This window comes from Chiloscyllium punctatum, chromosome 3, assembly GCF_047496795.1.
Source record: "Chiloscyllium punctatum isolate Juve2018m chromosome 3, sChiPun1.3, whole genome shotgun sequence".
In the NCBI taxonomy this organism is placed as follows: Eukaryota; Metazoa; Chordata; class Chondrichthyes; order Orectolobiformes; family Hemiscylliidae; genus Chiloscyllium; species Chiloscyllium punctatum.
The window spans coordinates 101,959,017-101,975,618 of NC_092741.1; the positions used below are offsets into that span (position 1 = coordinate 101,959,017).

The following is a 16,602-nucleotide window of genomic DNA, read 5'->3' on the forward strand; positions in this document are numbered from 1 at the left end:
TGAAGTCTGCTCATTCACTGTGTATAACTTCATTAGGTGCCTCAGTTTTCATTTTCTCGCCTCGCTGGGGCAGACGTGGTCCTGGGAGTAGAGATGACAAGTACTGGAGAGGTGGCCTGCTTTGGAGAAAATCGTTATGAGGCCTACCTCAAAGCCATGTTGAGTACTGGCTTTAAAATACCTAAAAAGAACATACTGCTTTCAATTGGCAGCTACAAGGTAATACAATATACTGATCAGCTTACAAAAAATCTTTTTCAAATATAGAAATAGTATATGTTGTTTCTGCAATAGTTAAGTTGTGTCAGTGTAGTGTTTGTCTTGTTTTGAAAAGCTGTAAGAATGCTTTTTTTTGAATGAGGGAAAATAACTCATTCTGTGAAGAGGAAGTGGTAGGAGGTCCCAGAAAATTCCTGTATTCCTGGATCATTTAATTTTTGTAAATTGGAGTCCTTGCATTGTTATGATGAAAATACCAGTGTTACAGAAATAAAAGTAATTCTATTCTTTAAGAATAGATGGCAACATTTTGCTGATTGGTAGCACTCCATTTCCTATGTTAGAAGTTCATAGGTTTTGGCTCTACTGTCAGGACTTGAATGCATAGTATGGGTTTATACTTCATTGCAGAGCTGAGGGAGAGCTACATTGTTTGGTGCCCTGCTCTTTAGGCAGAGTGTCAAAGTGAGTTTCTGTATGCTCCATCTCTCCAAGCCATCGTATTTTCCTAACGTCCTTGGTAATCTTAATTGTTAGCTGTCACCACCCTAGCAAATTACCTGCTCATTTGTTTGTGGTCTTTCATTAGTGGTACCCTACTACAACATTTCAAAAGTACTTCAAAAGAAACATTGATTATGAAGCAACATATTGAGACTGTTGTGTAAACTAAATTCATTTGAAGAATAGCTTCAGATAGCAATAATCCTTTTTTCTGATCTGTGTTTTACATTTTTAAAATTTAAACTTTTTTGTACCTATTTTGAATATTGAAATTGAATATTCTGGATGGCTATCGTTCTCAACATTATTACAATTCCTTGTCCATAAATAAGCTCTGAATTTAATATTACAATACTTTCTTCCAATTTCAGAACAAAAGTGAGCTGTTGTCCACAGTACAATCTTTGGAACAGCTTGGTTATAATCTCTATGCAAGTTTGGGTACAGCAGATTTTTACACTGAGCACGGGATTGAGGTAAGGACATTGTATTTCTGTCTGAAATTTTGATTGAACCATTGGGATAAATACTGGATAGGCTATAATTAAGAAAGCATCATGGTAACATCAAGAAAAAAAAATTAAAGCTTAATGGTTTGATGTAAAAATATGATGTAGGGTCAGTTGAAAATGTTACAAAACTGATGGACAAGTTAACGTAGTAGATCAGTTATACTTAATAGAGTTCTCTTTGAAGCTGGCAAGAGCTGGTTTCCCTGATGTAAAATGTGCCTTTGTTCCAAGCTAATTTATAACATTATTTTAAACTAAATTAAATTGAAACAAATAGCACGATAGAGTTTTGTTTATGTGGAGTTGCATAAAAATATGTTTATGCATAAATTCGGAGCATCTCACTCAGTATTAGATCTTTTTTTCTCTTATCACCTACTGTCATTTAAAACAAAAATAACCAATCCAGATGTGACACGGTCAGTTGCAAAGCTTCTTTTGCTTAATCTAAAGAAACATTTTTGCTGCAATCTAAGCAAATTACTGGCTGAATTCTCAATGATTTTTCAGTTTTAGCTTCTGTTTCCTTCTTTTGCAGATCAAGGCAGTAGAGTGGCCATTTGAAGATTCTGACAATGATGGCCCTTTGAAAGAGAGACATAGAAGCATTGTGGACTATCTAGAAGAAAACCATTTTGACTTGGTTATAAACCTCTCCATGAGGAATTCTGGAGGACGACGCCTTTCTTCATTTGTTACCAAGGGTTATCGAACCAGACGATTGGCTGTAGACTACTCTGTTCCATTAATTATTGATATCAAGTGCACTAAACTGTTCGTTGAGGCACGTTTCCTGAAATTTGTCATCTTGAAGTAGTGCTGTTTTCATATGAATTTCAGTTTCGCTGATAAATCTGTTTAGTCTGATAACTTATCTTTTCTTCTCTAGGCTTTACGGCTGATAGGCAATACCCCTCCAGTGAAGACTCATATTGATTCCATGACTTCTCACAAATTGATTCGCTTACCAGGTAATGACATCAGTACTCATGTTCTTTGTACTTTTTGTCAGTATTTGAGTTCTAAATGATCCATCCATATGGCACATGTGAAAATATTCCTTCCCTGTGCAAGGTTTGTGAAGGTTTGTAGCTCAGTTTGTGGTTTAGCGTGTAGGTTTGCTCGCTGAGCTGTAGGTTTTGATATCCAGACATTTCATTACCTAGCTAGGTAACATCATCAGTGGCGACCTCCAATTGAAGCGAAGCTGTTGTCTCCTGCTTTCTATTTATATGTTTGTCCTGGATGGGGTTCCTGGGGTTTGTGGTGATGTCATTTCCTGTTCGTTTTCTGAGGGGTTGATAGATGGCATCTAGATCTATGTGTTTGTTTATGGCGTTGTGGTTGGAGTGCAAGGCCTGTAGGAATTCTCTGGCATGTCTTAGCTTGGCCTGTCCCAGGATAGATGTGTTGTCCCAGTTGAAATGGTGGTTTTTTTTCAACCGTGTGTAGGGCTACGAGGGAGAGAGGGTCGTGTTTTTTTGTGGCTAGTTGGTGTTCGTGTATCCTGGTGGCTAACTTTCTTCCTGTTTGTCCTACGTAATGTTTGTGGCAGTCCTTGCATGGAATTTTATAGATGACGTTGGTTTTGTCCATGGGTTGTACTGGGTCTTTTAAGTTTGTTAGTTTTTGTTTGAAAGTGTTGGTGGGTTGTGTGCTACTAGGATTCCGAGGGGTCTTAGTAGTCTGGCTGTCATTTCTGAAACTTCTTTGATGTATGGTAAGGTGGTTAGGGTTTCTGGCTGTGTTTGGTCTGCTTGTCGTGGTTTGTTCTTGAGGAATCTGCAAAGACCTGCCAGAGAATTCCTAGAGGCCTGGCACTCCAAACACAACGCCATAAACAAACACACAGATCTAGATGCCATCTATCAACCCCTCAGGAAATGACATCACCATAAACCCCAGGAACCCCATCCAGGAGAAAGATATAAATAGAAAGCAGGAGTCAACAGCTTCGCTTCACTTGGAGGTCGCCACTGATGATGTTACCTAACCAGGTAATGAAACATCTGAATATCAAACCCACAGCTCAGCGAGCAAACCTACACCCTATTCCTTCCCTGTATTTAACCATGAAGAGTAAAACATGTAGCGCCTGTACATTTTTCATCTTCAGGTTTAATTGATGTCCATGTACATCTTCGTGAGCCTGGTGGAACCCATAAGGAAGATTTTGCTTCTGGAACTGCAGCAGCTTTGGCAGGAGGAATTACCATGGTGTGTGCTATGCCAAACACAAATCCAGCAATCACAGACCATGCTACCTTTGCCCTTGTACAAAAGGTAATTTTAATTTGTTATAAATGAGAAGTTCAGACGAAGTGATTTTGAAATCTAGCCAGACTTTCAGGCAAGCATTACCAGATGTTTAAAATGCATCATCATCAAGCTATTTGCCAAACTAATTTGTGTTTGGTATGGGCAAATTGCACAATTAACTGGGCAGTTTGATTCTAATACTAAAAGAGCAAGTAAACCATTTGGAGGAACTGAAGTGAAATAAATAGTTCTGATTTTGTGATCAAACATTTCACTTTAACATTTTTAAAATTAAATGAGTATTATTCTTTTTGTCACAGAAGATAGATGTAAGCAGTGTGGTAGCTGTATACATAAACTTTAGTAAGGTCTTTGACAAGGTTCTAAATGGTAGACTGGTTAGTAAAGTTCAGTCACATGGAATTTAGGGAGAGCTTGCCAATTGGACACAGTTGGCTTGATAGGAGATAGAGGGTGGTAATCGAGAGTTGTTTTTTTGGACTGGAAGCTTGTGACCAGCGGTGTGCTGCCAGAATCATTGGTGGGCCCACTTGTTTGTCATTTATCTAAACGGTTTGGATGAAAATCTAAAAGGCACAGTTAGTAAGTTTGTGGATGATACCAAAATTGGTGGAATAGTGGACAGTGAAGAAGACTTTCTAAGATTACAAAGGGCTCTTGATCATTTGGGCCAATAGGCCAAGGCGTAACAGATGAAATTTAATTTGGATAAGTGCGAGGTGTTCTATTTTGGTAAGACTAACGGGAAGATTTTATGTGGTTAACAGTAGGGCCATAGGAAGTGTTGCAGAACAGAAGTATAGAGGTCAGGTACATTGTTTACTTGTGTCACAACTTTGAACAAACTAGGTTAAAGAAGGCATTTGGCATTCTTGCTGCCTTTGGTCAGACCACTGAGTGTGGGAGCTGGGATGTCATGTTGAAGTTGTGTAGGATGTTGGTGAGGGCATTTTCAGTACGATGTACAGTTCTGCTTGCTCTGTTATAGTAAGGATATTATTAAATTAGAGAGGGTGCAAAACAAAAGGATGTTGCTGGGAATGGAGGGCCTAAACTATAAGGAGAGGCTGAATAAGATGGGACCTTTTTTTACAGAATTGTAAGAGGTTGAGGGGAAACCTTATGGAAGTTTACAATAACATGAGGTACACAAATATGGGGAGTTGCCATGCTGTTTTTCCTAAGCTTGGGGAGTTTAAAACTAGATGGTATAATTTTATGGTAGAAGAAAGATTTGAAAGCAATCTGTGGGGCAACGTCTTCATACAGGATTGTTCATCTGTGTAATGAACTGCCAGAAGAATGGCAGAGGCGAACACAATTACAAGATTTTAAAAGACATTCAGACAGCAACTGAAATAGAAAAGTTTGGAGGTGTGCGGACCAAACACCGACAAATGGGACTAGTTTATTTTTGGCGAAGCTTGGTTGGCTTGGATGAGTTGGATTGAAGGGTCACTTTGTGCTGTATGATTCCATCAAAGTTGCTGTTTTTATTATAACAAACTGATGTTCTGTCACAATGTTTTTCTCCCCTCTCTGCTCAGTTGGCCACTGCTGGTGCTCGTTGTGACTTTGCATTGTTTCTGGGAGCATCTTCAGACAATGCTGATGTTTTACCTTTGATTAGCAATTCTGCTGCTGGCTTGAAGATGTATCTAAATGATACTTATTCAACACTCAAAATGGATAACGTATCCTTATGGATAGAGGTATAGTGGATTTTATTTTTGATGTTTGTAAGGATCAGATTCTGGTCTTAATAAATAACTTCTTTTATGTCATTGAAAAGTAGCTTCATAGTATGGAATACTGAAGATCACACTTTCAAATTAAACTTCTGGTTTTCTGAGCCATGTATTAAACTGCTTATGAAATAAATTGATACCCTTCAGTTAGACTACCACCTGTTGTCTCTCCATTGTCTCCTAATAACTTGCCCTATGATTGAGTAGGATTGTGGTGACCTTTCTTACTTTTTTTTAGTTCCTACTTCCTTGCCCTGAAAGAAATCTTAACTTGTCCTAAAAGAGAGAATTAACTGACAATTTATAATGTTTTGAGACTAGAAGGTGTTACTTTGTACATTTTTACTGTTAATGAAGTTTAAATACACTACTTCTTACTTTCAGCATTTTGAGAAGTGGCCAAAGCATTTGCCTATAGTGGTGCATGCTGAGAGACAGACTGTAGCAGCCATTTTAATGGTTGCTCAGTTGTACCAACGACCTGTTCACATTTGCCACGTAGCTAGGAAGGAGGAGGTAAGAAAACATATTACTTTGACAATGTATCACTGAGCAATTCACTCCAATCAATATATTCAATTACACCTATTTAGATGTAAACGGGTCAGGGTAAATATCTGGTTCTTCTGCTGGTTTGTGTTCACACATAACTTCGGTCAGAATTCTCTACATAGCAAGATTGATTCCAAAATTACTTCAGTAGCTTAAAAAATCATTATTGTGAAAGGGGCTTATATAAATGCAATGTTTCTTTCTGTTTAAAACTTTACAAAACATTCTTCGATGCAAAGGATCTAATGAGTACTATGAATACAACAGTCAAGAGTGTAATGCTAGAAAAGCACAGAAGGTCAGGCAGCATCTGAGGAGCAGGAGAATCGACATTTTGGGCATAAGCAGGAATGATGCCTGAGGGCTGGGGGAGCTGAGACATAAATGGGAGGGAGGGGGGTGGCTGGGGGGAGGGTAGCTGAGAATGTGAACGGTCGATGAAGGTGCAGTGGAAGTGATAGGTTGGAGGGGAGGGTGGAGAGATAGGTGGGAAGGAAGGAAGATGGACAGGTAGGACTGGTCAAGGGGGTGGTGCCGAGTTGGAGGCTTGAGACTAGGGTAAGGTAAAGGGAGGGGAAATGAGGAAACTGAAAATCCACATTAATTCTGTATGGTTGCAGGGTCCCAAGGCAGAAGATGAGGTGTTCTTCCTCCAGGCATCTGGTCATAAGGGTTTGGAGATGGAGGAGGCCCATGATATGGTGGAGTAGGAGGGGAAATTGAATTGTTCAGGCGGTAGGGTTGGTTTGTGCGGGTGCCCCGCGATGTTCTCTGAAATGATCATCAAGTTGCCATCCTGCCTCCCCAGTGTAGAGGAGACCACATCGGGTGCAACAGATACAATAGATAACATGCATGGAAGGTATATGACTGTTGGATGTGGAAAGATTCTTTAGGGATGTGGGGGAGGTGTGCGCACAGGTTTTGCACTTCTTGCGTTGGCCAGGGAAGGTGCCGGGCATGGGGGGACGGCTTGGATCTAATGCAGTTGGGGAGGGAATGGTCTCTCCAGAATGCAGATAGGAATGGGGAGGGAAATGTATCCCTAGTGGTGGGGTCTGTTTGCAGGTGGCAGAAGTGGTGGAGGATGATGCAACGTATGCGGAAGTTGTTGGGCTGGAAGGTGAGACCTGAATGCACTCAGTGCTTTCGGATCTAATTCTGACTTTATAATTAAGCCTGCTGACAGGGGTGTTGCTGTTGTCTGTTTGACTGACTTCTACAGCTCTCCGATACCACCACCTATGTCCCACGGAACCATGACCCCACCAGGCCATTGTGTTAACTCTGGTCACCAACATTGTTTCATCTGGTGATCTCTTATCCTCTCCAACCCACCCTCCCCCCCCGCCCTCCCCCCCGCCCCCCCCCCCCCCCCCCCCCCCCCCACCCCCCCACCCCTTTTTCCTCCAAGCTGATAGAGTGAGCTGTACAGGTTTGGGACACTATCTCCTTCCCAAAATCTACAAACAGGACTACCTGGGCAGACCCATTATTTCTGCCTAATCCTGCCCCACTTATCTCTTCCTACCTTGACTTGTTCTTTTCTGCCCTGGTCCTAGACCCAACCCACTTAGATTTGTGATTTTGCTGATGCTTTATGCTCGCTTTTGCGGGTTCCAGCTGCTTCCTGTTTACCATAGTTGTGCAATCCCTTTAAAATGTACATCCCTTACTAGGATCGTCTAAAGACTGTCTGCTTCTTCCTGGAACAAAGGCTTGAACCATCCTCAAACAACACCAGCCTCTTCCACCACTTGGCTGAGCTCGTTCTCACTTTGAACAACCTCTCTTTAACTCTTTTATTTTCTTCAGGTCATAGTGTGGCAGTGTGTTCCAGTTAAGCCTGTGTCTTTGTGGAGTATGTGGAATATTCCTTGTTTCAGTCCTATTCTGGCCCCACCCAGAACTTTTTCTCTGGTATATCGATGATGCTTTTCCCCTCTCATTCAGATTTGCCTTCACTTTCACCTGGTCTGTCTCTGGCTCCTCCCTTCCCTTTTCAACATCTGCTTGTATTTCTGGGGATGGGCAGGCAACAATATCCATTACAAACCAAGGGACTCCACAGTCGCCTTGACTGTATGTCGTTACACCCTCCTTCCTGTAAAGATTCCATTCCCTTCTCCCAGTTCCTCCATTTCTGCATGAATTCTGAAGATGCTAACTTCAACACTGGAGCCTTCAAAATGTCCACCACCTTCCCCAACCGAAGACTCCCTAGCTTCGTTGTTGACAGGACCCTTGACCGGTCTGACCCAGCTTCCATACTTCGGCTCTAAGCCCCTCTCTTCTCTCCTGCAATAGCGATAGGGTCCTTCTTTATTCTTACCTATTATCCCACCAGCATCCACATCCAGAGGATTATTAACTGCTATTTCTGCCACTTCCAACGATATGCCACCACCTCTTTCCTCTTCCCTCCCTATCAAACTCTTCAGGGACCATTCCCTCCAGCACATCCTGCAGCCTCACGGCACCTTTCCCTGCAATCGTAGAACATGTAATATCTGTCCATTTACTTCCTCCCTCCTCCGTGTCCGAGAGCTGAAACACCCCTTCCAGGTGAAGCAGCGCTTTTCTTGCCCTTGACACAATCTAGTCTACTGCATTCCCTGTTCATAACTTGGCTTTTTTCTACATTGGGGAAATGAAGCATTGACTGGGTGACTTCTTCGCAGAAAATCTATGTTCTGTACACAAGAAAGACACGCTCGCCACTTCCACATACCATCCTATTCCCTGGCCAACATCTCTGTCTTGGGCTTCCTGAAGTGCTGCAGCAAAGGTCAGCACAAGCTGGAAGAATAACACCCAGTTTTCCACTTTGGGACCATACAATATTATAGATTCCATATCAAGTTCAGGAATTTTAGGGCTTGAGCTCTCCCATGTCCTTACCTGTACCAGGTCTTGTTATCATAGAGACTGTTGTTACAAACAGTCCATTGTTAGCCACCAACTATCTCCATTAATAGCTATTTACACTCCGTGCTGGATTGTTATCTACTCCAACTTTTTTTTTTGGGCTACATCCCCCAACTATAGTTTTCTCTTTGCCCCCTCCACCACCCAGCTTCTGCATATAAACCAATGTTTTCCTAGCTACCATCAGTTCTGAGGAAGGGTCACTTGACCTGAAACGTAACTGATTTCTCTCCTTCGACGCTGCCATATCTGCTGAGCTTTTTACATCAATTTGTTTTTGTTTGAGACTAATCGCTAGCTATCCTGCTGAGGGAATGACGTATACAGATGAATGTTCCATTATCTGGCTTTCAATTATCCGAATATTCAATTATCTAAACAAAATTCTCCCTGCCTGTGTCACTCAAATAATCGAGGTTCCTCTAGTTCATGCAAACTGGACTCCTATGGGCTTTTATTAAATAACATTCAACTTCTTTATTCAAACGAACAAGTAATATTTCAGATAATTCTAAATATGCCTGGGAACACAAGGCTTTTATTGTGTGCAGAATTATGGGAATCTTTTTTGCTGTGTCCAACAGATCCAAATTATTCGAGCTGCAAAACAGAAAGGTGTACAAGTAACCTGTGAAGTGGCTCCTCACCACCTGTTCCTGAGTGAGGATGATCTTGAAAGTATCGGTCATGGCAAAGGTCAGGTCAGGCCAATGCTCAGTACCAAAGATGATGTGAAAGCTCTATGGGAAAATTTGGACATTATCGACTGTTTTGCGACTGATCATGGTATGTAATGGAGAAAGGACCTTCTTATGTTCTTAAATCATTTTTAACCTTTAAGTCACTTAGCGAACCAGGTCTGAGAGTACGACCTCTTTTCTGTAAAAGTTTAACCTTTATCAATCTTGATATGATGAACTATATCGCTTTTTTATTTGCTATAATCTTTGCAGTTTCCAGTTCAAGGAGACTCTTGTTGATGAGACTGTACAGAGTGGGTTCAAGCTAAAGCAAGTGACCACATAAATGGCAGTATGTAATAAATGAGATGAAAAGTATTTTTGCTGCCAGATTAGTGTTTTGCATGAAGCTGTTTGCACCTACAATGTAACTAAAACATTTGCCTATTAAAATACTAAATCATGTTCACTAACAATTGTCTCCATTTCAGCAACAAGTTAAAATTATTTTATGTTGCTCTGTTAGCACTATTTTTATATATGACTTTGATTAAGTGAGTGTGGTGCTGTGATCATTTTGTATTTTATTAAACTCTGAAAGACAATTATTTTGTGTGTCGGTTGTTAATGTGTTTTTAAAACTACTTATTAATTTAGACTACAGAAATATTGGCCAGAATAATTGATTTATCAAAATATTTATTAATAGTTCATCTTCACTCCTTCAGCCCCACATTCTCTTGAAGAAAAGAATAGTAATTCACCACCACCAGGTTACCCTGGTTTAGAGACCATGATGCCATTACTACTTACAGCTGTCAGTGAAGGAAAACTCACCATCGATGACCTCGTTAAACGATTATATGAAAATCCCCGTAAAATTTTCTCCTTGCCAGTTCAGGAAAACACCTATGTGGAGGTATGGCTTGAATTTTTGAGAAACTCTGGCTTTGAACTTGCATTGCAAAATAACATTTTAAAATGTATGTGACATGTTAATTAAAGATACATCTGTCTTTATGACTGTTTTTATAAGGGGGTATAATCTCCAGTTTATGGAGAAATATTGTCCTGTTCACAAGTCAGCTCTACTAACTATTTTTGCTTTTACATTATAGCCAACCGTTGCACACTAAAATACAGTTTTAATCCAGTAAATAAATCCCCTCTTTTACCCTGATGTGATTCACACGAGCGCACACTCCTGTAATTGTTTTGATAGAAAGCAAGTGATTGTTTTGTTATAACATGATCCTGTAGGAGTTATAATAATTTCACTATAATTGAAGACAGTTGAGTTCTGGAGAATGCTTGAAAAGTTGGTGGTGAAGGTATAGATCAAGGAAGATAAAAGCAGGGTTGGCAAACTAATGAGCCTTCAGTGACCAGGTTCCTAACAGGAAGGTGGAGATCTGTGCACCAGTACGGTTTTTTTATTTCACTGAATTTACCATCATAAGGAATAATATACTAACCCAGCAGCCTTCTGGCTATCATTTTGAGAAGTTAGGGCACTTGTCCTACATTGCTGAATACTTACAAATACTTCTGAAGAGAAAATTGCATCCAAAATAAAGATCTGAGGTTCAAGTTATATCACTGGATAACTTACTGTTGTTTTTACTGCCCACATCTCGATGTTTGGTAGTTACCTGAGCACACTGCAATTGGGGCTCCTTAACAATGTGTACAGGACTGATTAGTATAGTGCGTAGGACAGTTCAGCACAGGAACAGGCCCAGTGGGTGACTAAGATTGTGCTGATGCTATATGCCTTTCTAAACTCAAAACCTTTTGCTTTTACACAGGTCCATATCCTTCTATTCTTTCTCTATTCATATATCTGTCACTATGCCTATAAACCCATGTTATTCTATCCACCTCCACACATCTGGTAGCACATTACACAGGTATTTACCACCCTCTTGGCAGGTGGGGGGGGGGGGGGGAAAGCTTGTCTCTCATCTCCTGTAAACTTGTCCCTTTTACCTTAAATCTATGACCTCTAGTAATTGACATTCCTATCATAGGAAAAAGATTCCGACTATCCATTATATCCATGCCTCTCTCTTTTGTAAACTTCTGTCAGGTTGCCCCCTCAGCCTTTGACAAGTGAAAGCAAACTATAAGTTTGTCTAATCTGTCCTCGTAGCTAATACCTTCAAAATCAGGCAACGCATCTTGATGAATTGTTTCTGCACCCGCTGTTAGGCTTCCACATCCTTCTGGTAGTATGACAACCAGAACAGTCCACTTTATTCCAAATATAGTCTGATTAAAGTTCTATATAACATGCTGCAACATGACTTGCCAATTTTTATTCTCTGTGCTCAGACTGATGAAGACAAGCATGTCATATACCTTCATACCCAACTTATCCACTTGTGTTTCCACTTTAAGGGAGTTGTAGACCTGTATGCCTAGATATCTATGTATATAAATTAGCCCTCTGAGCTTGAAGGTTTGTTTTCAGACGTTTCATCACCATACTAGTAACATCATCAGAGATGATGAAGCGGTGAAGCACTAGTAGTATGTCTCGCCTCTCTATCTATAGGTCTTGATTTCTTAAGGTGGGTGATGTCATTTCCGGTTTTTGTTTCAATGGAAGGCAGGTAAGATCTAAATGGATGTGTTTATTGATGGACTTCGAGTTAGAATGTCACGCCTCTAAGAATTCTCGTGTGTCTTTGCCTGTCCTAGGATATATGTTGTTGTCCCACTCAGTGGTGTCCTTCTTTGTATGTATAGAAACTAGTGATAGTGGGTTGTACTGTTTGGTGACCAGTTGATGTTCATGTATCCTGGTGGCAAGCTTCCTGCTAGTTTGTCCCATGTGGTTTCTTTTTACAGTTGCATGATATCTTGTAAATGGCATTAGCTTTGCTGGTGGTACCTAATGGATCCTTTTAGGTTAATTAGTCGCTGTTTAAGTGTGTTGGTAGGTTTGTGGGCTACCATGATGCCAAGGAGTCGGAGTAATCTGGAAGTAATTTCTGATATGTCTTCGCCAGGTAATGTAACTGTAGTTTTTGGTTGAGTTGTGTTGGGTTTGTTTCTGAGGAATCGGCGGATTGTGTTTATTGGGTACTCGTTTTTCTTGAAAATGTATAGATATTCTTCTGATTTTTGTAGTTCTTGGGTGCTGCACTGTGGTGGAGCTCATTGAAATAATGCCTTGATGCAGTTCTGTTTATGAGTGTTGGGATGATTGCTTCTGAACTTAACTATGTGGTCTGTGTTTTCCATAGACGCTGGCTTGAAGCTCTCCATTTAACTGTACGTTCCACTGTCATTCCTAGGGTGTTAAAGTCAGTATTGAAATGGCCAGGGAATCTGTTGTGGACTCAGACCTGTAAGCCTCTCACGGTTTGTTCTGGAGATCATACTCTTTTGGGAATCTGGACTAAAAAACCTCTTACAGACTGTTTAGCTTTAGTTACCCCCTTTATTTACCAATAATATCATTGTTACAACATAACGCTGATATCGCTAAGCTAAACTAGCTAGGTTCTAGTTACCTAGGAGAGTAGCGTACCAGCTCTTCAACTGCCCTAGCAGGCCACTCTGACTTACTGAAACAAAGTGGTTTCCTTTATACAAAAGTTTACAAAAACATGGTGTTTTCTTAATTAGATAGATAACAATTAAAGGCAATAATTTATAAGGAAGAAAAATTAATTGACATGTCTATGTAACCTTGACTAATCACTCCTACAGGCCCTAAGCCATTCATCAGGTGGGAAAAATATACCCAGCCAAGTTCGGCGCCTACTAGCGAGATAAACTCCTATCATTAAAAGGTACCAGTCTGAGCTAATTGAAGAGTTCATAAGGTAACCTTGCACAGCTCACATATCAGATACAATTGTTCTACAAAATGGTTTCTTAGCAAGTAGGGCAAACTTTTGACCATAAAACGGCTTCCTGACACATTCGTGCCAGAATCTCTTCAGTGTTAGACCTAGAGTGATTTCTAAGCTAGGAGCAGACTCCTGCTTTTTAAGCACTGAATCATTCTGTACCTGAGGCTGAGATGTTACCGTAAGGTTGCATTTAAACTGATTCATTTGTCTTCAAATTAAACATGCTTTCTTCTCAGGGTTGTGATTCAAATTCCAATAAGACATAAGATCTGATTAGTTAGAATTGACAGTGGGGCAGTCTGTAAGGTCTGTAGAGTGGTCTGCAAGAATAGCAAGTAAGTTAAAGCTTCACCAATATTACCTCTTTATAGAATTTGTATTTAATAACCGGTAATGGCTACTCAATATCATCATAAAGTCTTAAAAATGCAATTAAGTTAAATCCATAGCAGGTAAGCACTAAGAGTTAATTTTCTACTGGCTTTGGGAGCCCCAGTGCTATAATGGTTTCTCTGTTGCTTGTCTCTTTATGAACTCAAGTCAGGGATTTGTAACAGCAAAGATGTTTTTCCCTCTGTGTGCCTAGCTTGGAAGGGATAATAATCCATTATAATTGAAAGGATCTGACCATCAGTTACAAGGCTTTTGATAGTACCGAGTTTTGTTTCAGGGTCAGAATCAAACACTTGCATTAATTTCACAAGGGGACGGCCATGAATGTTATCACTTGCAGTCCTGTTTACATAGATTCACTGATGTTAAGGCAAATGTTCTTAAATTGCTTTAGAGCATCCTGTTATCGCTTGGTGAGTACAGATTTAGATTCCCTACAGTGTGGAAACAGGCCCTTCGGCCCAACCAGTCCACACCGACCCTCCAAAGCGTAACCCAGCCAAACCATTCCTAACACTATGGGCAATTTAGCATAGTCAGTTCACCTGACCTGCACATCTTTGGACTGTGGGAGGAAACCCATGCAGACACTGAGAATGTGCAACTCCACACAGCAAATCATCAGAGGCTGGAATTGAACCTGGGACCCTGGTGCTGTGAGGCTGCATTGCTAACCACTGAGCTACCCTTGGGTTCCCCCCTTTTTCTGAGCCTGTCTGTCCTGTCTATTTTCTAGTGTGCTGCAAATGTGTTCTCTAATTTTCAGCAACACATTTTCAGCTCTGATCTCCAGCATCTGCAGTCCTCACTTTCTCCTCTCTAATTTTAGTCTAAATGTTTAAAGACCAGTTTTAAGGCTATAGACTTTCTCATGGGCAGCAGATACATGGGAATGCCACTATCCTCAAGTTCCCTTCCAACTCATTCACCATTCTGACTTGGAAATATATCTCTGTTCCTTCACGGCTACTAAGTCAAACTCCTGGGATTTCTTCCCTAATGGCATTGTAGGTCAACCCACATCAGATGGCAAGATCGTGGTTCAAGATTTGGCTCACCACCAAATTCTCAAGGGCAACAAGGTACAGGCAATAAATGAAGGCCCACATCCAACAGATGAGCAAAAAAGAAAATTTGATATTTTTAATTTTTGCAAAACATGGTGATAAGGCAGGCTTCAAGTGGTAAAAACAAGTGTTTGAACCATCATTTCTGGAGGTTTCTCAGGAAGTGTCATTTATTGCACATCAGTCTTTGCCTTTGTGAGAGTGTTGGTGAACCATGTTTTTGAACCAGTGCAGCCTCCATATTGTAGAAACACCCACAGATTGATCCCATCCTGATGCAGACACAAATTACCAGGATGTTGCTCTGCAACAGTCCTGTTTCTGTCTATATTGAGACCCAGTGGCTGCAAAGTGCCAATAGCACAAATATTTAAATTTTTGCAGGAAATCTTCCAATCATCCACAAAACTTGGTCAGTAGAGCCAAGACATTCTGCTTTGTGTTTCCATAAATTGTTTTAATTGATAAAGGGGCGGGGTGGGGGGGGGCGGCGCGCAGGGGAAGCCCTGTCGAAATTCAGCACCTACATGGTGTTCTTTTAATTTGTTTCAAAGTTTCAACTAATGAATGGCCAGAGTTGACCAGTGATAAGAATTTAGAAGTGTTACAGGGAGCGTAGTGTAAGAAATGGACAGGTCTGACTGTCTCCGTGTGGAGGTTTATTTTAATTTGTGAAACTAAGAGTGGCAGACCTGCTATCACAGTTACCGATTGTATTAAGAGCAGGTGTACAAATGCATGAATTGCTCCTTCATTTCAGTTTGGCAAAGACATCCTCACTTGTAGGGTGACCATCTGTCTTACATAGTTAATGTTTCATTGTAAATTGCTGAAACATTGATAAGCTAATAAGTTAGAATCTCTGATAAATTAGTTCCCACTGTTCTCCAAAGCATTTTTGTTCTCTCAGCCAGTACTTGATTCACTGCCTGAAAGCTTTAAATAAGTTTGTATCATTGAAAGTATTAGTCACTAATTTAAATGGGAGAGAAGGCACAATGAACACTAATTGTTAAAGCTACAGAACTGACGAGTAGTAGCATCACGTTACGCATGATGGAATAGTAAGCCAGACTTTTCAAAGCATTAAGTAAAACTAGTGAAGAGTCATAACGATTCAAAACGGTCTCCACCGTTCCGCCAAATCTGCTGACTTATTCCAGCATTCTGTTCTTGCTTAAGTAAACATCAGGGTTTTGGTCATTGTTTGCAGAAAGGGAACATTGAAGTATGAGAAGTTTAAAACTTAATTGTCGGGATTCATGGTGGCTCAGCTTGACTGAACACAGTTTTAATGCTCTGGTTGCATTGCAGGTTGACTTGGAGCAAGAATGGACCATTCCAAGCTACATGGAATTCACAAAGTCCAAATGGACACCATTTGAAGGAATGAAAGTGAAAGGAAAAGTCAGACGTGTTGTATTGAGAGGTGAAGTGGCTTACATTGATGGACAGGTAATGTTAATGTGAAAGATTTTCTAAAGTAGTCTTAAGTTCTTAATTTATATTTGCTGTGTCATTACATAGCTGTCTTGTGGTTCGTTTTTGTGCTAAGCTTTATCTTGATATGCAGTGAACATGCTGTCAGAAACTGTGCAGCCTTTTCTTTATAGGGCAGATTATAAAAATATGTACTTTGGAAATTTGAATCTATATTTTATGGCAAAGAACAAGTTTTTATATTCATGAAAACTTTCAGTTCTGACTAAACTCTGATTTTATAAGAGGGATCCTTTGGAGGTTATGGTAATTTAAGTATTTCATTCTTGCACTTCTCCCTGTCCTCTTGCCTCATGTTTGCAACAGTAACTGAGAGTATCTCATGAATTTTAGATGCTCAATCATTGTGGCCA

At 40.4% G+C, this 16,602-nt stretch overlaps 1 protein-coding gene across 2 annotated transcripts in view; it reads left to right on the forward strand.

Moving 5' to 3' along the window:
• The window catches only part of cad (carbamoyl-phosphate synthetase 2, aspartate transcarbamylase, and dihydroorotase), a 161,594-nt gene that overhangs the window by 110,201 nt on the left and 34,791 nt on the right, over positions 1-16,602 (forward strand). For both annotated transcript variants that reach the window (XM_072557614.1, XM_072557624.1), the window contains exons 24-33: positions 37-219; positions 1,095-1,199; positions 1,774-2,019; positions 2,125-2,206; positions 3,352-3,518; positions 5,063-5,227; positions 5,648-5,779; positions 9,328-9,529; positions 10,152-10,342; positions 16,064-16,204. In XM_072557614.1, coding sequence (XP_072413715.1) covers positions 37-219; positions 1,095-1,199; positions 1,774-2,019; positions 2,125-2,206; positions 3,352-3,518; positions 5,063-5,227; positions 5,648-5,779; positions 9,328-9,529; positions 10,152-10,342; positions 16,064-16,204 — 1,614 coding nt within the window. The remainder of the gene's footprint in view (positions 1-36; positions 220-1,094; positions 1,200-1,773; positions 2,020-2,124; positions 2,207-3,351; positions 3,519-5,062; positions 5,228-5,647; positions 5,780-9,327; positions 9,530-10,151; positions 10,343-16,063; positions 16,205-16,602) is intronic.